Raw genomic sequence first — 25,327 nt, 5'->3', positions numbered from 1 at the left:
TTCAGACAACTTAACTCTAGCATTTTAAACACATTTAGAATCAATATGACCTGTTGTAGGCTTCAAAGGATGGAAAAAGAACTGTTTGGTACAAGGACAGATTGATATTTAATTTATATATGGCTGATTTGTTAAAGATCTTGGGTTCTCTCTTAAATTTATGTTTTGTCAAACTATATCAAATAATTTAGGACAGGGGGACAAGATTGATTGGGTTAGGCAGGTCGTTGAAGAATAACACGCTAGAAAAAGAATATTTTGTACTTGTTTTTGTATGTTGGTTGTTGGAAAATTTTCAGTCTGCCAAGGATTACTTGTAAGATTGAGATATTATGATCATTCTACCATAAGAATAAAATTATTCCTTTTTCTCATTTGCTATTTAACTCTTAAAGTAATACTTAAAGAGTGAATCCACATCGAGGTGCCTAATAAGTACTAATACTTGAAGAGTTTGTGGGAAATATAAACGATATTTCATGAGAAACAATAAGCATTAAAGGTGTGTCCTATACAAAGTTATTCAATTTTTTTATGTTAAGTTAGTCAAATTTTGGGAAAATTATATCATAATGAAAGTATTAAAGACAAGTTTCACTAGTGATATTTCACATGTGTTATCCTGATTCTTTAACACACTTCATCTTTACGTTTAGCCTCGTATCCCAATCCCCACCTCCCACACCCTAACTTCCCACCCTTTTTCTCACATTATTTAATAGTTTAAGATAACATTTTCTGTTTACCTATAAAATTAAAAAAAATCACTTTATTTAAAAAAAAAACATTTTCCATCGCACGAAACAAATATATATTGGGATGCATGTTTAAACAAATAATTTTTCACTACACTCAACTAGTGGGACAAAGAAACTAGTGTGGGTATAGCAATAATCGGAAGCCAAATGTTAATCAATAAAGTTACTAGAAATACCGTCATATTTCAAATTTTTTATTAGTCAAAGCACCTCAATTTTTTCACATTCGATTTAATTTGGTCAGGACAATTATAAAAGAAAATGGTTTATATTATAGACTTCTATGCAATACTTTAGTGCATTAATTACAAAAAATTTAACGATTTATAAAAAAAATAAAAAAAAATAATTAAAATCTAAAAGTAATATATAAAATAAAAACTATGTGGATTATGATGAGATAGTTGAGATTCCTTCGTCCTTAATTTGAATCTGAGCTCCTGGTAACGGATTACCTTCTAGTAATTATTCTACATGCTTAAACAAACCTCCTCTGTAAAGCAACCATCAAGGCCAATGAAAATTTTGATATTTTATTTAGAGAAAAGACATAAAGTCACCACTAAAGTTGTTATGTATTTGCATAAAGACACCTTAACTATGAAAATATCTTATCACCCCACAGAACTTTTTAATATTTTTGTAAATGGGTCATTTTGACCCATTCCCTTGTCGTCTGTGTTGTCACGCGTGATGCTCACTCCTGTAATATTCATTCAACCCGACCCGACCCGATTCTTTTCAAAAAAAGTCTTTTCTTTTCTTTTGTTATTTCTCAACTTTTCCTAAAATCACAAAATATAGAAAAGTCTTCTTATTTTCTCTTGGTGTTGATAATCTCGTTGTTGATGATTCTTGGAGGGACAAGGAATTGAAGGTCTAACATGTTAGGGCTCTACATTATATGATAAAGATCTTTTTCTTGATTATTATGATTCTAGGGATTATTATAGTGTAAAGAGTGTTGGAATCGACGGAAATTAAAAGATAAAACGAATTCCTACCTTATTGAGCTTTGGGAAGATGATGAATTCGTCAAAGAGAGAGTACCAACGTTGATTTTGCTTTGAAAAAAATATGAAATTGTGAATTTAGGGCTACCAATGGCTCTTTTGAGTTTAAATTTGGGGAAGATGATGTAAATTAATTAAATAATTAATAATAAAGAAAAAAGAGACACGTGGCACTTTTAAACTGCTTAATGACAGTAAAAACACTGCATCACGCGCCTCATGTGCGTGGTAACAACCCAGACAGAAAAATGGGTCAAAATGGCCCTTTACAAAGATATTGAAAAGTTTTGTGGGGTGATAGGACACTTTCAAAATTAAGATATCTTTATACAAATACGGGACAACTTTAGTGGTGACTTTATGTCTTTTCTCTTTTATTTACCAAATTTAAAATGGAAGTACTAGTGTGTGTATATATATAATGTAAATATTTTTATATAATCAATTCAATTTAATTAATTACGGTAATTTATTTTAAAATTTTCACAATAGGTTCACTATGTAAAGTTATCGTAAGTCCACTTAAGAATAGGTTCACTATGTAAAGTTTCACAATAGGTTCACATACCTAATATCATTTCACAAGTAATATATGCGGAGGTCCTTATCATCCGTCATCAATTGAAAACGAGCAAGATGCTGATAAATTGCGATTGATCTAAACCTATCTATGATATATCCTTAAATTAGTAAGTTAAATCACAAATATTAACTTGAAAGATAAGAAAACTGTTCTCAATAGACCTCGAAATAATTTTAAACTAACGGAATGGTAAGTCCACTTAATAAGTGTACTGTTCTAATTCAAGTGAAGATTTATTCCGAGAGAGCTAAGCGTGCATTAAGGAAGTTGTACTATGCGATTCAGTATTTGTACGTAGATAAAAACTTCCCGGGCTAATAACAGGGGAGAATGAAAATAAAAATAAAAATAAAAATAAAATCCGTCAGTAAAGCTTCCGTCTTCTTCCTCAACTCAACTATTAACCCCACCCACCTTCCATTTTCTCTCTCTAAAACCCTTAATCTTTCTCTCTCTACATTCTTGTTTCTCCGTGGATCTGCAAGTACATATCTGTACCTACTTCAATTTTCCCATTTATCAATCTGACCCGGATTCGACAATCTCAATTTCTCTGAGGCGTTTTTTTTTTTTTTATAGTTGTTGATTCTTTGTTTGATTGTAGTATTATGAGAGTACCTTGTTGTTTAGTTTGTCAGAATAGGTATGACGAGGAGGAGCGTTGCCCTTTACTGCTCCAATGCGGTCATGGGTTTTGCAGGGAGTGTCTTTCTAGAATGTTCTCCGCTTCCCCAGATACTAGCTTATCGTGTCCCAGGTGCCGCCATGTATCACTTGTCGGAAACTCTGTTACTGCCCTTAAGAAGAACTACGCGATCCTAGCCTTAATCCGGGACTCCAGGTATTCGAGCGATGATGAGGATGAAGAAGAGGAAAATGAGAGGGGTTTTAATGAGAATGCTGAAGATGAGGAGAATGATTCAAGGCGGAGGCATGGTGCCCGAGCAGCTTCGAGCTCAGGGTGTGGGGGTGGGAGGATAGAGGTGGGTTCACATCAGGAAGTTAAGTTGATTAGGAGGATAGGGGGTGAGTCTATGAGGCCTGGAGTGGAGATGTGGGCAGCAACTGTTTCTGGTGGAAGCAGCGGTAGCCGTGGGAGGTGTCGGCATAAAGTGGCGGTGAAGAAGGTGGGAGTTGGAGAGGAAATGGATGTGGTGTGGGTGCAAGAGAAGTTGGAGAGGTTGAGGAGGGAGTCTATGTGGTGTAGAAATGTGTGTGCTTTCCATGGTGTGACCAAATTGGAAAGAAGCTTGTGCTTGATTATGGATAGGTGTAAAGGATCAATACAGACAGAGATGCAGCGGAACGAAGGGCGACTCACACTTGAGCAAATTCTGAGGTAAAAGTTTTGATTTTTTCTCGTGTCTTGGATTGAGGGTTACTCCTATTTCCGTTTGGTTTACCTTGTTGATTTTCTTGTTCCAGATTTTGGAGGTAAAAAACTGGAATTTGTGTGTAATTAGAACTCTAAATTATGGGAAAACTTTCACATCCTCAATCTATCACACGTGCTTTGTAATGCTCGTCAAGATCTGAATTTTTGTCACTATCTTGCACCCTATTTTTCACATACTCAAACTTTGAGTAAATACATGAATTTGTAGATAAAAGATACCAAGAATGGGAAAAATAGTAGCATCGCCTCTGTGGCGATTATATCGGCTTCTTATACCACGTGTTAGTCAGTCATTGTAATGGCACTCTCATCTGTTGCATTAGATATGAGATGCACATTTCAAATTATTAATGTCCTGAAAGTGTTTGTAAGAGTTCTAGAAAATATATTAAGCAATAGAGACTTAGAGCTCCTATTTTGAACCAAATGATATAAGGTTGACCATATTATATTGGAACCAAAGAATGGAATTTTAAGAACAGCTTCCAAATAAACACTGTTTTATTTATATTACTACTTTTTTTTTTCCAGATAAGGCAAGCTTTTATTAAAAGAAGGTACAAACTACTGAAAAACAACGTCAATCATTAACATGCCAACTGCATATCTCATGTGTCTTCTATTAAGTCCATATTTTGCTCCATACTTGCCATAATACTCCTTTTACACAAAAAATACACATTTAATAGATATCTATTCTTAGTCCTGGATATATGTTGTCTTTTCCCCTCAAAGCAGATCCTATCTCTTTCCAACCTTATTGTCCATAAAACACAAAAAAGGATTGTGCTCCAAACATATTGTTTACTTTATCACTTCTTGATGTTACCATATCTTCAATAAGCTCTTAACATCAGGAGGCATTACCCACTTGACACCAGACATGTTTGAAAAGAGCTCACAACACAGTCTGCAACCTTGGAGTGAATCATAGATGCTTGACTGTCTCTGACTCCTCTTCACACATATAACATCTATTACTAAGAGTAATACCTCTCTTCTGTAAGTTCCCTGAGTAGGGCAAGCTTTTGCTGCAACCCATGCAAAATAAGTAACTTTAACAGGTGCCTTTGACTTCGATGTTGCTTTCCGAGGCCATTGTGCAACACGATTCCTTTTGTTTCAGTAATAGACTACAGCATCTTCTGGCTGTGAACTTTCCATCATTGCATGCTGCCCAGATCAATGAATATTCCTTGTTATTCTCCAAACTGGCATTGTTCAGTGAATCATTGAGGCCGCTCCTGAAAATCAACTGCCAACCATTGTTTGGATTTTTTTTTATCACCTTCCCTTTTATATTTGTGGATCAGCCGTACAAAGTTGGAAACTTTTCTCTCAATCTTTCTTTCCCCAGTCAAATATTATACCAAAATTGGTTATAAATCAAGAAGTAAAAGAGAGCTAACTTTAAGTGTATGACAAACTTACTATCGCACTTGAGATAATTCAATAGTCCAAGGCCTTATTGTTTGCTTGAGATTGTCTTTGCAGGAAAATTCCTGGATAAAAGAAATTTTCAACGCTTAGATAAGCATTACTATTCTAATAACATATCCACTAAGATGCTGATATAGGTAATAAAGGTATCAGATAGCTTTTGCACAACTTGACTAATCACCAAATACTTGTACCCTTCCCTCAACTGAGGTATTGGGTAACTATACTCACCAAGGCTTCAGTAGACAGAAGAAATCATGTGGTATTTTTTCTTTCTGATGGGATTTAACCCTTTGTCTTTCATGGCTTGGGCCACTTCATTGTCCATTAGGCCACATTAAGAGGTTGATATTTATTTTTGATAAATGATAAGTTCATTGGTATGGTGGGGAACGAGAACACTGGTACACAAGTTTATATATGAATTCGTGAACCTACACCAAGACAATGTTCTCACAAATCATACCCAGTCGTCTATGCTAGCTGGGGCCTTGTGGGTGCACTGAGAGTTTACCCGAAATGAAATTCATCCTAATTTGTACAAGTGTATTTTCCATCCCCGCAAAACTCTCCTACTTACTTTCCATTATACCCACATTAATGTCAAAGGAGATGCATCCAATGCTCATCTTTGTTTCCTTTGTCTGAAAGCCTAGCTGGACATAACGTCTTGCATCGTTGCTGGCATCATTCACTTAATACTGAAGAGATTCATTGCTGTCCACCGTAACTCACTTCCTTTTTGACAGTGCATCAACTGGTGATTGACATTCTCCTTAAATGCTGATATGTTGACAGCTCAGTCGTTTTTTCTCGGACTAATGACAGATACTTGATACTACACCATTCATATCACTTGTCACCTTGTTTTTATGCTATCAAGAATACAGATCTTAACAGTTCACTTGTGTATCACTTGATACATCGTAATGTAGATTGATCCTTCAAAAGGCAGGTGCAACTCTTATGTCTCACTAAACCAGATCAAACATAACTAGATCAAATGTCAAACTGAGAATTCTGCACCAATCTGAGTTACCAGTTTTTTTTAAAAAAGAACTGTACCAATCTGAAAATGCTTAAATTCGTTATAACCATCTACCTCATGAAACACATGGTTGAAATTTAAATTTCATACCCGGACAGGTGACATGGTTAATATTCAGTGAACCTTTTGATCAGGAAAACATCAATTTGGTACATAATAAGTGCATTTCACCTGAAATCTTAGGGTTCGATGTTATCAAACAATGCTTCTGTATCATGTGAGGTTCTTCCACTCCTCGCCCCTTAGTTTTTTCAAGTAATTTAAAGGATGCTTAGGCACAAAGAAGTGGGGATTCTTAAGAATACAAAAGAAGTGCGGATTGTGTATAAGAATGTCTTTATTTTTGGATGAAATAAGAAGGATGTCTTTAACAAAAAGCATCAAGAAGATGCAATCATTACAAAGAGATTATCAGCATGGAAGAGCTAAAAGACTGAGTGCCGCATATCATGGCACTGAGTGCCTCATATGGGGTTGCTTTCGAAGGATTTAGGGAAGAAACACATGCCCTACTGATGAGATTAGATGAGAGAAAGGCAACACTGGAAAACAAGAAGTCTGATAGTTCAAATGCTACGCCCAGAAATAGGGGAATTGGAAAAAACGAGCTCAAAAATCTGCAGTCCTGTCTGAACCAAGAAGTGGAGGGATCCAGAACAAAAGGGAGAGTCTTGAGTTTGACTTTCAAATGAAGGTAAAATTACTATCTTGGAATGTAAGGGGGATTAACAATATTTCTACAAGAAATCTTGTTAAAAGTGCTATGCTCAAGTGGAAAGCAGATGTTTACTGCTTCCAGGAAACAAAGGTGAATAAAGATGTGGATAGCTTTGCCAAACATCTATGGCCCAGCAGGTGGATGCGTTGTGGGTATTTGGAAGCTGATGGAAGCAAGGGGGGGATCTTGATTATGTGGGATCGCAGGGTGTGGAAAGGTAGCGTAGTGGAGACAGGGCAGTTTTCAATCACCTATAAATTCGAAGCAGTGCATAATTCTTTTAATTGGTTTCTCACTGGTGTATATGCTCCCCACATCAGAAGTGAGAAGCTAGAGTGCTGGGAAGAAGTAGCAGTGGCTAAAGAATTATGTGAAGGACCTTGGGTGACGTGTGGCGATTTTAACACAGTCAGAACTATGGCAGAAAAGAGAGGCTGTAGCAGAATCACTAATGTAATGACCGATTTCTCCAAGTGGATAGATGAAATGGAGCTACATGATCCTCATCTATGCGGGGGAAACTTCACATGGTTCAGAGGGCCAAATCATCACAGTGCAGCTAGATTAGACAGATTTCTTTATTCAGTAGAATGGGAGGAGTTTTTCAAGAACATTAAACAGATGGTCATGCCTAGAGTGACGTCTGATCACTGTCCTATTTTGCTACAATGTGGTGACTGGGGAAAACAGAAACCCTACTTCAAGTTCGAGAATTGGTGGCTTGAGATAGAGGGTTTCCGAGAACAAGTACAGGAATGGTGGGATGAATTTGAAGTGATGGGATGCCCTGATTATATACTTAGCATGAAGCTAAAGATGCTCAAGCCAAAAATCAAGGAATGGAGCAAGCGAGTCTGTGGTGAACTAGGAACCAAGAAGAACAACCTATTAGCTGAATTGGCTGATATTGATCTGGCTCAAGATACCAGGAACCTAAATGAAGATGAAATGATGGTAAGGGCAACTGTCCTAGTAGAACTGGAAAAGCTGGCAGAAAATGAGGAAGCTAGGTGGAGACAAAAATCCAGAGTTCATAGGGCTAAAACAAGACGACAACAACACAATTTTTTTTCAGAGAATGGCAACAGCACACAAGAGATACAATGCTATTGACAAACTGTTAGTCAGAGGGGAGGAAATCAAAGATCCAGAACAAATCAAAATTAGCATGATTGCGTTCTATAAGAACTTATACACTGAACCAGAAGGTTAGAGGCCAGCTTTCACGATTGCAAATTGCCCCAGAATCTCCCAGGAAGATCAAGAGTGGCTGCAAAGGCCGTTTACTGAAGCTGAGGTACTGGGTATCTTCAAACAGTGTGATGGTGACAAAGCCCCCGGCCTAGATGGCTTTACAATGCGCTTCTACAAGGAATGTTGGCCGACCTTGAAAGAAGACCTGATGCAAACAATACATAATTTTCACCAGAACGAGTTTTTTGAGAAGTCCTTCAATGCTACCTTTGTAGCACTTATTCCCAAGAAGCATGGAGCAGAAGAGCTAAAAGACTTCAGACCAATAAGTCTAATTGGTGGAGTCTACAAAATCATAGCCAAGCTTATCACTGAGAGATTGAAGACAGTTATGGGAACTCTAGTGGATGAACATCAGATGGCATTCTTGAAGGGCAGACAAATAATGGATGCGACCCTTCTGGCAAATGAGTTGGTGGACTCGAGGGTGAAACAAAAAAACCAGGAGTGCTTTGCAAGCTCGACATTGAGAAGGCCTACGACCATGTGAATTGGGCTTTCCTCCTCAAAGCATTGAGAGATATGGGGTTTGGCGACAAATGGGTCAACTGGATTAAATTCTGCATATCCACCGTGAAATTTTCACTTATAATTAATGGTAGTCCAGAGGGTTTCTTTCAATCACAGAGAGGTCTGCGACAAGGCGACCCCATGTCACCTTTTCTGTTCAGTCTAGCTATGGAAAGCCTAAACTCCATGATTAGGAAAGCAAGGGAGAATGGATGGATTAAAGGTTTTTGTGCTAACATAAATATGAACAATGCTATGGAGGTATCTCATCTACTGTATGCAGATGACTCCCTTGTATTTTGTGATGCAGAAGTTACACAGATAAGGCACCTGAGAGCTATCCTAACAATCTTTGAGGGCATTTCGGGACTTCATGTCAACTGGCACAAAAGCTACCTCTATCCAGTGAACCAAGTCCCTAATATACAGACCCTAGCTGAGAATCTAGGATGTCAAGTGGCTTCCCTTCCTACTAAATACCTAGGAATGCCTCTTGGAGCAAAAAATAAAGAGCTAGAAGTGTGGTGTGAGGTTCTGGAAAGAAGTGAGAGGAAATTAGCAAGATGGAAAAGCCAGTATCTATCTTTGGGTGGCAGGCTGACTCTTATAAAATCAGTCATGGACAGCCAACCTACCTATATGATGAGTCTATTCCCTCTACCAGGTAACATAGAGAAGAAAATCAACAAGGCTAGAAGAGCTTTCCTATGGCAGGGCAACAAGGAGAAGAAGGGGTACAATCTAGTAAAATGGGATAAGGTGATCCTTAACAAAAAACAGGGTGGGCTGGGCATAAAGAATCTAGGTGCACAGAATGAAAGTCTACTGAAGAAATGGTTATGGAGATTCTGTTGTGAAGATGTGGCACTATGGAGGAGATTCATTTCACAAAAATATGGGCTCCAGAATAGTTGGACCACTGAGGAGGTGACTGGTACTTTTGGATGCTCCGTGTCGAAAACAATTAGAAGACTGTGGCCCTCTTTCATTAACAACCTGAAGTACAGAATTAGGGATGGGGAGAAGACAAGTTTCTGGAACAAATTGTGGATTGGGGAAGAGGTTCTGAGGACTACCTTTCCTGATCTATACATCTTGAGCTTGCAACAGATGGATAAGGTGGCACAAGTATGGAGTCCTCAAGGGTGGAACTTGATTTTTAGGAGGCCATGAATGATTGGGAAATAAATAGAGTAGCTGATTTGCTGCAGACTCTAAATGCTTTCCCAGGAGTAAGTGTAGGTTCTGATTTGCCAATTTGGAAACTACATAGCAAGGGGTCTTTTACCGTGAAATCATGTTATTGGAGTTTGAACTTCAGCCAGACAATGACAGCAAAATGGCCTTGGAAACTGATTTGGAAGGTTAAAATACCACACAAAATCTCATGCTTCAGCTGGCTGGTGGTTAGGAGAGCCTGTTTAACACACGAAGTACTACAGAGAAGAGGTATTCAGATTTGCTCTAGGTGTTTTATGTGTGAGCAAGAGGCAGAGATAAATAGTCACTTGTTCATTCATTGCAAAACAGTTGTAAATCTGTGGAACATGTTCTTCTGTTTACTTGGAATAAGTTGGGTAATGCCCAGGACCTCCTTTGATATGTTGAAAAGCTGGGAAGGAGTTGGAAGAAGGGGATCACAAGAAGATTGGTGGAGAAGTATCCCAGCATGTGTTTGGTGGATTTTTTGGAAAGAGAGAAATGAAAGATGTTTTGAAGGAAAAGCTAGCTGTTTCCAGAAGATCAAGATGAAGAGTATAAGTCTTTTGTATTTTTGGTGTAAACATGATATAGTGGGGGAAATAGATAGTTTAGCTGATTTCAAAGGACAATTGTAAAGCCTCCTATCTAGTCTTTTAATCTCGATGAAGCCCTTAGGGGTTGTAAATCCCACCCCATCAGCTTTTGCTTGATGGGCTTTTTGGTGTGAATACACAGTTACTATTATCAAAAAAAAAAAGAAGAGATTATCAGCTCCCAGGAAGGCAAAAAAAGCTATCACAACTATCAACATAGACCTATGGAGCTGATAAATTCTAGGAAAGATTCAACAGTAATTACAGGGGAGTGGTTTACCCAACTAAAAAGACTAATCAAACATCTAGCCTTAGGAGAGGAAATGGAAGTTGGGATGCCATCAAAACACCTTTTGTTCCTCTCTATCCATAAGCACCACAAAATACAAGCAGGAACCATAGACCAGTATAAGAATGCCTTATTGTGCTTTGCTCATGGAATGTGCACACTCTTTTTTTTCAAACTAAATGATGGACAAAGACAACACTAAGATAGAGCTGGGGTTGGAGTTGGGGAGGGGGTTACAAAAATTTGTCCAGATCCGTCACTAACTAATCCTGCTTTGATGCTAGGAAATTTAAGAAAATATCTATATCATATACATTCTTGAAGTTGCACCGTATAACTAAGTGGTATTAGTACCTATATTTAAACCATTTTACAGTGTCAGCCTTTTCTTCAAAGGATCTGTTGTTTCTTTCTCTCCAGATTACTCACAAAATGTTGAGTGGAATAGTGCTCCAGATCTTTCCTCTGTCCAGTTTCCTTGTGTTCCAGCATTACATAAGATCCTTGACTGACTTGTGCATGGTTCAATGAAGTTCAAAAATGTGTAAGAGAAGTCCCACGCTGTGGCGGTTTAAGGCAGAGCGGATATAGCTGATCAATGTCCCCACTAGCTTTTCCACATAGGTTTAATCTGCGGAAAAGTGATAAAGCCTCCTTTGCAGATTAGTCTGAGTGAAACATGCATTGTGGGCAGCTATCCCGGTAGGCACTTTGTTTGGAGCATCTTCTTCCAAGGCCATTGGTTGCTGGTATGAGGGGAGATTATGACTGTCATGGCAAAGTTTCATCCGCGTAGGGCACACTTAACTTGTGCTTGATTGGCCATCTAAGGGGTTTGGCTTGGTCGCTAGACATTTGAATGGGGGTTGAAATATGTTTGTCTTGTAAATGCTGCTGTTGTCCTAATGCTCATGGTATCCCTGGCTTCTGTCATGAATAAACCTAGAGCAGTTATTGTATATTTCCACTTTATACTGCTTGTATACAGGAGACTTTCCCTTTATTAATAAAATTAATATCCTTACAGAAAAACCCGGTGAGGGCAGTTAAGCAATGAGATTGATCTTCTTTTTTTCTTCCATTGATTGCCTGAATTGTTCATTATTGGAATGGGAAGAACTTTGGAAATGCTGCCAAAATCACGAAGTGAGCAGAATACTATAATGCGCAAAGATCTAATAGATTTACATGTACATAATTAAGGTGCAAGAGAGTTAGTGGACTGCACAAACTCTTCGGTCCCTTCCGCATGCACTTCTTTTTTCCAAAAAAGAAGGTTGCGCTGAAATTCAAATGTCACATTATGGATATAGGTTAGGTAATATTTAAATCATCTTTACCCTTCGGGGTGGCCCAGTGGTTTGGGCTTGGGACTTCCATGTTGGAGGTCTCGAGTTCGAAACCCCTTGCCAACGAAAGCAAGGGGTTTGCCTTCTGGGTCGAGCTCGTCGCACCGGGCTTGCCTAGTGCGGGTTACCTCTCCTATGTGGTTTGCGAGCTATTGCATTTACCCTGTGTGCAACCAAAGGGTAGCGGCTGTGGTTTCCCTTGTTATCAAAAAAATAATATTTAAATCATCTTTCATTTCTTCTTTTGATATTGGAGAAATTACCTGTGACCTCATTTATGGACCCGACCCACTTTGTAAGGTATCAGTAGGTTTGAAACTCTGGGATGTATGGACCTGCTCTCTACTCATCTTCCAACTTACTACTAGGTTTTTTCCATGGAAAAGTTCACCCTGCACTTAATCTACACTTCATGTGTTGCTTCTTAACCGTTGAACCGAAGCTCAAGGGCGATCATCTTCCATTTCCTTGCTTGAACGAAGTACACAAGGGGCAGTGACTGTGAGCTACCATTTTCAACTTCTGCCCCATATTGGCCAGTTCACATTTCATCGAAGAAGCAACCTGCTTGGATGGAGAATGACATTGCAGGCTGTAACCAAAAAGAGAGTCAAAAACCAATTAACTATACCTCATTTCCATACTAGTTTGGTTTGGCTATATGAATCTTCTATATCCATTCCCGTTCTTGGAGGGGAAGGAAAAGAAGTGCAAAACTAGCCAAAGGCGTTAGCTCTTCACTGTATTATGAAAGTGGGTTGACAGTCCCCTTTTTATTCTTTTGCTCATGTAATGCTAAGTATCTTTTCCCCACACTTTTTCGCAAATAAGGCCCAAGGACAGCTTCTGTTGTATTTATGAATAGAGAAAAAAATAGGGACATCTTATAAGTGCTGGGTTACAAATAGAATTTGGAGGCATCTCTTACAACAAAAGGTTGCCATGAGCCATGACAAAGATTTTCACCCTTCCTTGTGCAGAATTTGTCATTTTTAGTAAGATTTGACATAGAAGAAGTCATCATTGGATCCATATTAAACGGGAGAATCAGTGAGTGATGTAAGCTGTTGTAGGACTTGAGGTATTTTCCTAATAATAATTCAGTCTTCTGAGAATGATGTCCAAGAGTTCACAATTACATGTGTGTTAATTGTGAGATAAATTGTAACCAAGCCTGTTTGTTAGCAGTGAGCATGAAGATAGGGGGAAGGTTCTCCATAGAAGTGCAAGACTTAGCCAAAAGGTTTTTAGAAGCTTTTGTATGAAATAGTGGTGACAAACTCAGTTGGACAAGTTACTAATTTACAAATCCTTTTTGCACTTCTATCATATGGGAGCTCTTCTGTAGATTCTAAACCAATCACCAGTATTCTTCCAATTTAATTATGATCATTTTCATCCTCCATTACTGAAAGGGTGAAATGATAAGGAAATGAATTTGGTTGGATATGTTGTAACTATCTAGAATTTTAGTTGGTTGAATCAAAATTTCAAACTTTGATGCTTATCAGACTCTAGCTTACAGATGCTCTAGAGAGTCAGCAAGGGTTCAATTCTACCCAGTACTTTCTTTCTTCATTCCCTTCCAACTCTTCCCCAGGCTCCTCATTGGAATCCAGTTTACAGAAACTAGTCATTTTTCTATGTGTACTCTGAGGATGGTGTTTCATGTATCTCCTAACCTTGATGTATTATCCCATCTTAAATGCAGATATGGAGCAGACATTGCGCGTGGGGTGGCTGAACTTCATGCAGCTGGTATTGTTTGCATGAATATTAAGCCATCCAATCTTCTTTTAGATGCAAATGGTCATGCTGTGGTATCTGATTATGGGCTTCCTGCAATTTTAAAGAAGCCTGCCTGTAGGAAAGCTCGATTGGAGTGTGAGTCCACAATAACTCATTCTTGCATGGATTGTACAATGCTTAGCCCAAACTACACTGCTCCAGAAGCGTGGGAGCCTGTAAAGAAATCACTTAATCTTTTCTGGGATGGTGCCATTGGTATATCTCCAGAGTCAGATGCCTGGAGCTTTGGTTGCACATTGGTGGAAATGTGCACTGGTTCTATTCCGTAAGTGACAACTTGTATTTCTTTAGAAGCTTCTCGTCTATTTTGTTTGATTTACTTTGAGCACCCTTTGTCATTCTTATGCAGCTGGGCTGGCTTAAGTTCAGAGGAAATTTATCGTTCTGTTATAAAGGCAAGGAGACAACCTCCTCAATATGCAAGTGTAGTGGGTGTTGGAATACCGCCAGAGTTGTGGAAGATGATTGGTGAGTGTCTGCAGTTCAAGGTTTCCAAGAGACCAACCTTTAGTTCAATGTTAGCCACATTTCTTCGCCACTTGCAAGAGATCCCTCGAAGTCCTCCTGCCAGCCCTGATAAGTAAGAACATTTAGCTAAGCTGATATTTTGTAGCAGGATTGTCATATAAACATGATTTAGCTGTTGGAAGGTAGCATTCAATACTTAGTTGTCTTGCTTCTTAAATAGAGGCTGCCTCAGTGCGCTGTGTGTTCCTTATTCTGATTGTTAATTATTAATATTTTACAGTTTCTTTCGAGTTTAATCATTGGTCACTCAGATAAGTGTTGATTATTATTATATGTCAAAAATGCAGTAACTTGCAGTACTTGGGAACGAATGGTGTAGTACCTCCTGCGGCATATCATTCAGAGGTTTCTCTTGATGATCCCAGTCTTCTACACAGACTTGTCTCTGAAGGCAATGTGAATGGCGTTCGGTAAGTCTTTATGTGTTTCTTAAGTAGCATGATATTCTATTTTGCAAAATTAATCGAGAAACTACTAGAAAGTTAAAAGAAAAAGTTTCATAATGTAAAAGAAAAAAAGAGAAAATATCAGGTCATCAAGATTTTCAAATTTGGGAAGGGAATTTACAGAATTAATTGAGAAACTACCAGAAATTTGAAAGGAAAAGTTTCATAAATGTAAAATAAAAAAGTAGAAGATATCAGGTCATTAAGATTTTCAAATTTGGGAAGGGAATTTACAGAGGTTACTTGTGGCTAATCACATATTCCTTCAAGAAGTTTTTGGAACATTATTCCCTGAGTCCTCTTTTGCAACTTTGGTAGTTATCCTAAGAATTATTTTCTATGTACTTCATCTCCTTTTTCCTTCTGCATGCAGAGACTTGCTAGCGAAGACTGTTTCAGGAAAAGGTATTACCTCTTTACGCTCCGTACTGGAGGCACAAAATCCTGATGGGCAAACTGCTCTCCACCTTGCTTGTAGACGAGGAAGTGTGGAACTTGTTGAGGCCATTTTGGAATGCTCGCAGGCAAATGTGGATGTCCTAGACAAAGATGGTGATCCACCGCTTGTGTTTGCTCTTGCGGCTGGATCACCTGAATGTGTTCGTGCTCTTATCAGGAGTCATGCCAATGTCAGGTCTAGACTTAGAGAGGGCCTTGGTCCATCCGTTGCTCATGTCTGTGCATACCATGGCCAACCAGATTGCATGCGTGTAGGTCTTTTTGTCCTTCTGTGTGTATGTTGAGAAAGATGCTAAGCTAAACTGAAATGTGGGGGACAAATGGAAAGTCAGGCTACTAAAGAGATAAGTACTATTTTAGATTAAAAAAGTAATTCCAAGGGGGTGCAGGTTCAATTTTTCATTCGTCCTCTTGTCCTTGCCCTACTTGGCACACCTCCTCCACTCCTTCTGCCATAAAAAAAGTGAACAAAACAAAATAAAAGAGATTCCGTAGTCCAATTTGAAATTCATGCTTGTTCACTGGTGGAACTCCCAACTTTGTAAATCAAATCTCCAAGGTTTGTCCTCGGCAAGCCGATTCTGTCTCTCTTCAATACTCCCCCGCCAAAAGGAAAAAAAGAGAAGAAGACAGGATGTTTATAGGATGCTGTTTTGTTTTGTCCTTCTTTTGAAAAGAATATCTGTTCATTGTTACTCATCATGTTAGTACCTATGTTTCCTTGCAACAGGAATTATTATTGGCTGGGGCTGATCCAAATGCTGTTGATGATGAAGGCGAATCGGTGCTTCATCGAGCAGTTGCTAAGAAATATACAGACTGTGCTAAGATCATACTTGAAAATGGAGGCTGTAAATCAATGAGTATCTTGAACTCCAAAAATTTGACGTAAGTTCAAATGTGATTCCTATTCATTCTTTGAAATGCTTTGTGAAAAAAAATAGCTAGATGGGGGGAACCCTATAGCTAGGAATGTTGGAAAAGAAGATTAAAATAAAAGAATAGAGAAAAGTGCAAAAAATAAAGTTACCAATTTCAAAAAAACACTGCAAAATATATCTTATATCAAAACACAGGAAAACAGAATGAAAAGGGAATCATTGTGGTTGTGGGAATTGCAGATGAAAAGTACAAGTTTCGGAATGTATGTCTCCAAAGGGATAGAGTATCACTTGCTGAATTCTTCCAAGTTATTTTCCTTTAGGACTCTTATGTCAGTCAGATTTGTCAATTCTTTCAAAGTGAATATGTATATAGCAAGGGAAATCATGAAGAAAAGAGCTCAAAGTTTACTAGGAAAATTGTGGCCTTCTTTTGCAAAAAAGATTTTGTGGTCCACTTGTTTGACTTAATGTTGTTTTAGATGGAAATCAAATTGAATTTGTGGCATCTTTAAGTTAAGAATGGATCTTGAAGTAAATTGTTGGAGCTGACTAATCGTATTTAATTCTTTTTAAAGGTCTTTGATGTCACCTTGTTATATGTATTTAGAAGGTGCTTTATAATTGATTTAACTGTTGAAGTATCACTATTATGTTTTAACTGTATTTATCTTTATGGGGTTCCTCTCTCCCTTTTCTACATGGTGCATATTTGCGTCTTTCCTTCTTCAGGCCACTACACACGTGCATTGCGACATGGAATGTTGCTGTTGTCAAGAGGTGGGTGGAACTTGCATCTATTAAAGATATCGCCGATGCTATTGACATTCCAAGTCCTGTTGGTACTGCACTGTGCATGGCAGCAGCCTTAAAGAAAGATCGTGAAGCAGGTAGGTTGACGATCTTTTTGCATGGATGAACATAAATATAGTTGTTTTACAAGATATAACAGTTGGTAGTCCTCTTTTTTTTTTTTACTTCCTTTTTACTAGCTGTACATGTTCTTGGTTGTCATTGCAGTAATCTTGTTTACTTTTGTAGAGGGGAGAGAACTGGTACGATTAATTTTAGCTGCTGGAGCAGATCCAGCTGCACAAGACACACAACATTTTCGAACTGCTTTGCACACTGCTGCTATGATAAATGATGTTGAGTTGGTCAAGGTATGCTGATATGTACTTGAATTTGACAAGTACTATTTTGGAAGAAGAAAAAACATAAATCTTAGGTTATTTTTCCAAATCATGCTTCAGCTGGACAGTGACACTCATGTTATCGTCAGTTAGGTTACATTTTTCACTGATCTCATGTCAATCTTCAGGACACCTCTAATGATTTTTGGTTAGAAAAAAAAGATATTTTGTTTGTTCTGTTGCTCTCATTGGTACAGATATAAAGGTATATAGAATTATTTCTCGTCAACTAAATGGGTTATTTCTATAAGGACCGAAACTTCATATTAGACATGATCTTATAATGCTCCACTTAACCCTTGCTTCCAGCGGATCATCTTTTTGTTAACAAGTTATGTCGGGAGAGTTCATACAGGATGAAGATCAGGTGGTTCTAATCTAGTTTTGATAGATCGATGATATATAAAAGAATTGGTGCAGAAGTGATCTGATGTCCTATTCTGTTGGGACCCCCGTTATTTAAACTATACATGTCTTAATGTCCTTGTCAGACAGTGCATGCCTTTACTGCCAAGAGACTAAATTCTTTGTTCTGCACAGTAGTTAAGTGAGGGTTCTTTTTCATTGTAATATCTTTTATACACTATAATTTTTGTTGTCTCACAAACTTCCAAATTTCTTTAGATCATCCTCGATGCAGGAGTTGATGTAAACATCAAGAATGTGAATAATACAATACCTCTTCACGTGGCATTGAATAGAGGTGCAAAATCTTGTGTCGGATTGCTTTTGTCTGCTGGGGCAAATTGTAATATTCAGGTCTGTAATTGACACTTTTTGGATCAATCACTAGATACAGATATATTGAGCTGTCTTTTGGCTCCTTTTCTCTGGGAACTTTCTGTTTTATCTTTGCGGTGATGGTATTTTTTTTATCACACCTAATAGTATTTATGATATTTTCTTTTGGTCCATTCTACATCTGGGCCGCTTAATTTGCTTGAAATTAACCTGGAATTATCATTTTTGTTGTCCTCCTTGGAGTATAAGCCTATCAGATCCCTCCTTGCCACCTCAAATAAATAATTACAAAATTAAGAAAAGAGAATGAAAATAAAGAAAACAGAAAAGAGAGAAAATTGTGGATAAGAATAACACTCCAGCCAGTTATGTACTTTGCACCTGAGAAAGGGAAGGACACCTGAAATTTGTTGGCATAGTCAGGACTAAGGTAAAGAATAAGGAGTTCACATATTTTCGTACATATTGCTTGAGTTGAGAGTTTAGGCGGAGCATGGCTAGTGTTCTTTCCAACACGTATTAGATGGGCAGATTACATTTTTGGAAACCAAATTTTTTTTGTCGACTGCATAACTTTTAACACCAAATTAAATAGGAGGAATTTTTTTCATGACTTTGAGAATTTCATTAATTTATGACTACATAATTGGTTATGGTCTTAACAGGAAGCAGCTTGATGTTGACTTCTTGATGTTAAACCTTGATGAAGTTATACGTTGCTTTGGTACTATAAGAAAATAAGAGAAGAGAAGAAGTTTGTGGAATGCGTGAATACAAGTTTCTTTTGTAATTACATTGCAGTATGTAAGATTATCTTACCATGGGACAAATGTGACAATTTTTAGGTCTCACCGTTATAAACTAATCTAGCAGATACCCTTCAGGTGGCCCAGTGGTTTGAGCTTGGGACTTCCATGTTGGAGGTCTCAAGTTCGAAATCCCTTGCCAGCCAAAGCAAGGGGTTTGCCTTCTGGGTCGAGCTCGTCGCACCGGGCTTGCCTAGTGCGAGTTATCTCTTCTGTGTAGTTTGCGAGCTATTGCATAGGAGAGGGGTTTTTACCCTGTGCGCCCTCAAAGGGTAGCGACTAACTTTGTAATACTTTTGGAGAGAGAAAAACTCTACCGGAGCTCAACTACAAGGGTTTTTTTTTTGCCTCTAGGGGTAATTTACTGAATATATTTGATATTACATGCTTTGTTAGAATTCCACAGCTCCTTGCAATTATAAAAGGACTGGCTTTTGCTCTGTACATATCTGCACCTGATGGTGCTGTCATCATTAATAAAATGCATTGTGTGTCGGAACGTTGCTGGACTTTGATAACTGCAAAGTTTGAGAAAGTTCTTCACTGAGTTTGGATGTGCAAATCTTCAGCAGATACACCCCGAACTTGAGAAATTACTGAGTTTTGTAGTTCACGGTCATATAACTTTTTCTCATAAGGTTCCTATTCAAAAAAAGAATGACCTCACTGAAAATTTACTTCTGCAAATTGTTTTAGTGAAGCTCGTTCACATATGTAGGCACCTCAATGGAAATTATAGTTTCAACCATACTGGTCATGGCTCTGTATTCCATTTGCTCATGACATATTTGCTTGCTCTCAATACTTGTCGATATTTCTTTTCTAACATTCCACTTTTAGCTAATTTTGTATTTCTCCCTGATATCAGGATGATGAAGGTGATAATGCTTTCCATGTAGCAGCATTCTCTGCTAATATGATACGTGAAAATCTTGATTGGATTGTAGTTATGCTCAGGTATCCTGATGCTGCTGTTGAAGTTAGGAATCACAGGCAAGTTTCAATTAGCCCGTGCCACTCCTTCGTATGGTTTATGTTATCATGGGGAATGAATTTACACTCTTGTATCTGAGCTTGACATTGACTTCAACAATGTCTATTGTTGCAGTGGAAAAACTTTATGCGACTATTTGGAGGCTCTTCCTCGTGAATGGATTTCAGAAGATTTGATAGAGGCACTTAGGGAGAAGGGGGTCCGTCTATCTCCCACAGTGTAAGCATAAAGATTTTATCTGTTGCGATTTTGTCACTATTTTATAATAAATGTAAATTGCTTGTTGATTGGGTATGATATTTTAAAGATATGCATGTTCATATGCTATTCAGATATGAAGTAGGGGACTGGGTGAAATTCAAGAGAAGCATTGTGACACCAACTTATGGGTGGCAAGGTGCTAGACATAAGAGTGTTGGTTTTGTTCAAAATGTCCTTGACAGAGACAATCTCATCGTGTCCTTTTGTTCTGGGGAGGGCCGGGAGGCTCAAATATGCCGGGAGGCTCAAGTATTAGTAGATGAAGTTGTAAAAGTGATTCCACTGGACAGGGGGCAACATGTGAAGCTCAAGGCAGATGTGAAAAAACCAAGGTTCGACATAAAACTGTTATTACGTTGTATTTATAGTAGATATGCTTCTTATGTCCTTTGTGCTCTCTTTCTCGAGCTAGAATGTTTTGGCACTTAACCATGAAGTCCCCGAGAGGGGGATGGGGGGTGGATCATATATTTCTCTGGAGCGGAACCATGTACACCTTTTGAATTGACAATCAAGGCCTCATATCTGACTGATTTGTTGAACCATGCAATTTTTCTCCATGAAGATATTACCCTAGGAATGGTTCAGTGCATTCCCTCTTATTTCTGTAATCTTACTGTTTTAAGAAGAAAAGTTGCATGGGCCTGCTTAACTGCGAGTTACTGTTGTTACTTTATACAGGCCTGCCCTTCCCGCCTCTTGGTGCTGAGTTTGGCTTTTGTAATGTCTCATAAATACTTAGCTATGTATGTATAATGGAATTTCTTGCTATCGTTATGGTCAAATAGGGTTTGAGTTCCTTATATAGTAATGATTCATGTATGTAATAACCAATTTTTTCTTTAATTAGTTATGATGACTCAGATGCAGTACATGGCAATAACTTGGTGGTCCAAGAAACAGATGCCTTGAGTCTTAAATAGATAAATAATATATGGAATTTATAGCTCAGAAGTAGATCTTTCTGAGTGAAATAAACTGAATACTAATGAAGAAATTTTGGGGTATAGAAAGAGAAATCTGGCTCTTAAATGAAGTAGCAGAAGTGAGAAAAATACATTATAATCGTATGATTGCTCAACCTTCCTCTTTTCTAGCTTTTTCCTTGCCAATAGCTGCTTAGTTTATCTTGAGATGATATATGAATGTCCCTTGCGATCAGGTTTAAGCTGAAATGTTTTAGGTTTGGCCTCACTCATTGACTTGAATATTTAGAAGAAAAATATGAAGAGATTTGAAGGTATAAACAGCTTAAATATAGTATAGAGAAACAAAAAAATGCATCACTTATAAGATAAATGAAGTTTCCTCTTTCTTAGTTCTGTCTTGCCAATTGCTGCTTAGCTTTTGTGGTGATGACTCATGAATGTCATTTGCAGCCAGGTGTTAGTTGAAATGTTTCAAGCTGTTTCAGGAAAACATTAGCATTTTGTAATAGCTAATAATAACATTGCTTTTGCTACAGATTTGGTTGGCGTGACCATGCCCATGACAGCATAGGAACTGTTTTATGTGTAGATGATGATGGAGTGCTTCGTGTTGGGTTTCCTGGAGCATCTAGAGGATGGAAAGCTGATCCTGCAGAAATGGAACGTGTGGAGGAATTCAAGGTTGGAGATTGGGTTCGCATTCGTCCTACACTTACAACAGCTAAACATGGATTTGGATCTGCAACACCAGGAAGCATTGGTGTAGTGTACTGTATTAGACCAGACAACAGTCTGATGGTGGAACTTAGCTACCTTCCTCATCCATGGCATTGTGAGCCAGAAGAGGTTGAACCTGTTGAACCATTCAGAGTAAGACATATTGTACACTGGCTGTACTGATGCCTTGTAGTTTATTTTTCCCTGTTTCATTTTATATGTCTCTTCTTTTTAGTTTTTTTTTTTTTTTTTGCAAAAAGAATGGCACCCTTTATACTTGGGAACATTTTTCACTTTAAACTTCACATTTTGTCGTTGATGATATGCTCTTAGTCATATAAATGTCATGGGACGTGCCCCATCAAACATCGCCAAATAAAATGAAATTGAGGGAATATCTATTTCGAAATTTCATTATCCAGTTCAATTGTTGAATTCTGCATTCTGTACCTTTTCACAGATTGCTGATAGGGTCTGTGTGAAGCGCACTGTTGCTGAGCCAAGATATGCTTGGGGCGGTGAAACACATCATAGCGTAGGAAAAATAATTGACATAGAGGCTGACGGTCTGTTGATCATAGAAATTCCCAATCGGCCCATCCCGTGGCAGGCAGATCCTTCGGACATGGAGAAGGTGGAAGATTTCAAGGTAATACATGGAATTGATCAATATTTTGTTCTTTAATGAGGATACTAGATGCGGGTGTTGGTGATTAGGAAATTCCGTTCTTGTTTGGGGGCTGGGGAGATGAGACCATGAGAATGGAAGAAAAAGGATCAAGTTGTGGGATGTAATGTAGGTGTAGATAGTGTTCTCAATAATTTTTCTGTTCTCTGCCATTAACAGGTAGGTGACTGGGTAAGAGTAAAAGCGTCAGTTCCCTCACCCAAATATGGTTGGGAGGACATCACAAGGAATAGCGTAGGTATAATCCACAGTTTGGAAGAAGATGGTGATGTTGGCATTGCTTTTTGCTTCCGTAGCAAGCCTTTCTCTTGTTCAGTGACAGATGTGGAGAAGGTGCCGCCTTTCGAAGTTGGACAGGAAATTCATGTTTTGCCATCTGTTTCTCAGCCTAGACTTGGATGGTCCAACGAGACACCAGCAACGGTTGGGAAGATTGCGAGAATCGACATGGATGGTGCTCTAAATGTAAGCTTGCACCGCCTGTCTCATTGTAAATTTGTTGGAGAGCATCTATTGACCTTATTATTTAGCATAAAATCTAGTGAACTTTGAACTGACTTCCAATTCTTTAGTTTATAATTTTAATGAATTGCTGACCTTTGATGCATTCTAGGTTAGGGTTACTGGGAGAGACAGTTTATGGAAGGTTTCTCCTGGAGATGCAGAAAGACTTTCAGGATTTGATGTAGGTGATTGGGTACGTTCAAAACCAAGCCTGGGAACTAGACCCAGTTATGATTGGTACAGCATAGGCAAAGAAAGTTTAGCAGTTGTACATAGTGTTCAAGACACTGGTTATTTAGAGCTTGCATGCTGTTTCCGCAAAGGACGCCTAATGACTCATTACACTGACATTGAAAAGGTTTCTGGATTTCGAATTGGGCAGCATGTTAGGTTTAGGTCTGGTCTGGTAGAACCAAGATGGGGCTGGAGAGGCACTAATCCAGATTCTCGAGGTGTTATAACTGGCGTTAATGCTGATGGAGAAGTTAGGGTTGCATTTTTCGGTTTGCAATGTCTCTGGAAAGGAGATCCTGCAGATCTCGAGATAGAGCCAACATTTGAAGTCGCAGAGTGGGTCAAGCTGAGAGAGATTGCAAGTGGTTGGAAATCTGTAGGGCCAGGTAGCATTGGAGTTGTGCAAGGAATGAGTTATGAAGGCGATAAGTGGGATGGAAATGTTTTTGTCGCTTTTTGTGGAGAGCAGGACCAGTGGACGGGATATTGCAGCCATCTTGAGAAAGTAAACAAACTCTTAGTTGGTCAGCGTGTTAGAGTTAGGAACTCTGTGAAGCAGCCAAGATTTAATTGGTCAGGTCATAGTCATGCAAGTGTCGGAACTATATCAGCAATTGATGCAGATGGCAAACTAAGAATCTACACACCAGTGGGGTCAAAATCTTGGATGCTTGATCCTTCAGAAGTTGACCTTGTGGAAGAAAAGGAAATCCAAGTTGGTGACTGGGTCAGGGTTAGGGAGAACGTGTCTAACCCAACACACCAGTGGGGGGATGTCTCTCATTCAAGTATTGGGGTAGTGCACCGCATAGAAGATGGAGATCTTTGGGTTGCATTCTGCTTTTTGGATAGGCTATGGCTCTGCAAGGCCTTGGAAATGGAAAGAATTAGAGCATTTAAAATTGGGGATAAGGTGAAGATCAGAGATGGGCTGGTGGCACCTCGGTGGGGATGGGGGATGGAGACTCATGCGAGTAGAGGTGAGGTGGTTGGAGTAGATGCTAATGGGAAGCTACGAATCAAGTTTCAATGGAGAGAAGGGCGTCCATGGATTGGAGACCCTGCTGATATTGTCCTTCATGAGCACGATGATCAATGAAAGGCTTGTCGTTATTATGGTTCCTCCGTTCATTAGATAACGGGCAGGGCAAGCCAAGGGCTTCTTTAATTTATAGGAGAGGCAGTCCATGTGCTGTCTTTGCTAATGGCGTTATAGGTTGCCCCAGTGCAGTTGACAGCCATGAAAACAGATGTATACAGAGTAACTGTGATGACAGAGAGATTTTAAAAAGGTTAAAAGGGTGTTGGGGTTGATTGTGTCATTGCTGAAGTTCAACCTCAGATGTGTAGTCAACGATGCTGCCTGCGTTGGGGATTTTCTGCATATGTTTCGTTTTAGCTGCGTTAACAGAAATATGCTTGATTTCTATTCTGTACAAATCAAAAGTAATTTTTGAGTTCATAGCTTTGAAACATAGTTCACTTACACTAGACTCGAACATTTCTCTCCTATATCTCTGTCATTTAGAAGATGCCGTGAGGCCACTGCTCATATTTTTGTAAAATGTTATTTAACCGTTTGAATAGAAAAGCATGTGAATTTATTGTCTTTCCCTTTGTGTTGGTGAAGTATAATTGGATTTCAAAGTATCTTTCCTTGATATTCTGAGTATTATGAAATATTTGTCCAAATCTGGGAATTGTAAAGGATAAAAAGAAAGATTTAACACCTAAATAATAGAGGTAGAAAATATATGTCAACTTTTTCCTAAACTCCCAACTTATTTGTGCATAATTTGGAATCCAAATTATTTGTTCTACGACTATTGTGGAAGTTTTCATGGAATCTAAGCTAAATAAATTCGATATCTAACTATAAATTCCTTAAACCAATGTTCAAGTTTATAATTCAAGATCAGACTATCAAACCTTTAATCAATATCAGACTTCACAGCATCTAGATTGAGAACATTTGGAGTCAAT

At 38.4% G+C, this 25,327-nt stretch overlaps 2 protein-coding genes across 2 annotated transcripts in view; both read left to right on the top strand.

Moving 5' to 3' along the window:
* Nucleotides 1–2,716: 2,716 nt before the first annotated feature.
* Nucleotides 2,717–24,956, top strand: LOC125815260 (E3 ubiquitin-protein ligase KEG). The gene is made up of 16 exons (XM_049494693.1): nt 2,717–3,693; nt 13,866–14,228; nt 14,313–14,543; nt 14,779–14,901; nt 15,311–15,647; nt 16,127–16,284; nt 17,010–17,167; nt 17,319–17,440; nt 18,095–18,229; nt 19,886–20,010; nt 20,126–20,230; nt 20,344–20,604; nt 21,738–22,071; nt 22,379–22,567; nt 22,766–23,071; nt 23,220–24,956. Exons 1-16 carry the CDS (start codon nt 2,963–2,965, stop codon nt 24,441–24,443), a joined length of 4,902 nt encoding a protein of 1,633 aa, XP_049350650.1. The 5' UTR covers nt 2,717–2,962; the 3' UTR covers nt 24,444–24,956.
* The window catches only part of LOC125815305 (NAD(P)H:quinone oxidoreductase), a 71,356-nt gene continuing 50,455 nt past the window's right edge, over nt 4,427–25,327 (top strand). The window contains exon 1 of the mRNA XM_049494748.1: nt 4,427–4,431. The gene's annotated coding sequence lies outside the window, so the exon portion shown is untranslated. The remainder of the gene's footprint in view (nt 4,432–25,327) is intronic.

The sequence above is a fragment of the Solanum verrucosum genome, unplaced genomic scaffold (assembly GCF_900185275.1).
Source record: "Solanum verrucosum unplaced genomic scaffold, falcon-dt-bn FXZP01000261.1, whole genome shotgun sequence".
NCBI lineage: Eukaryota > Viridiplantae > Streptophyta > Magnoliopsida > Solanales > Solanaceae > Solanum > Solanum verrucosum.
Note: the sequence above shows the minus strand (reverse complement) of the source record. Positions and strands in the feature narration are given on the sequence as shown.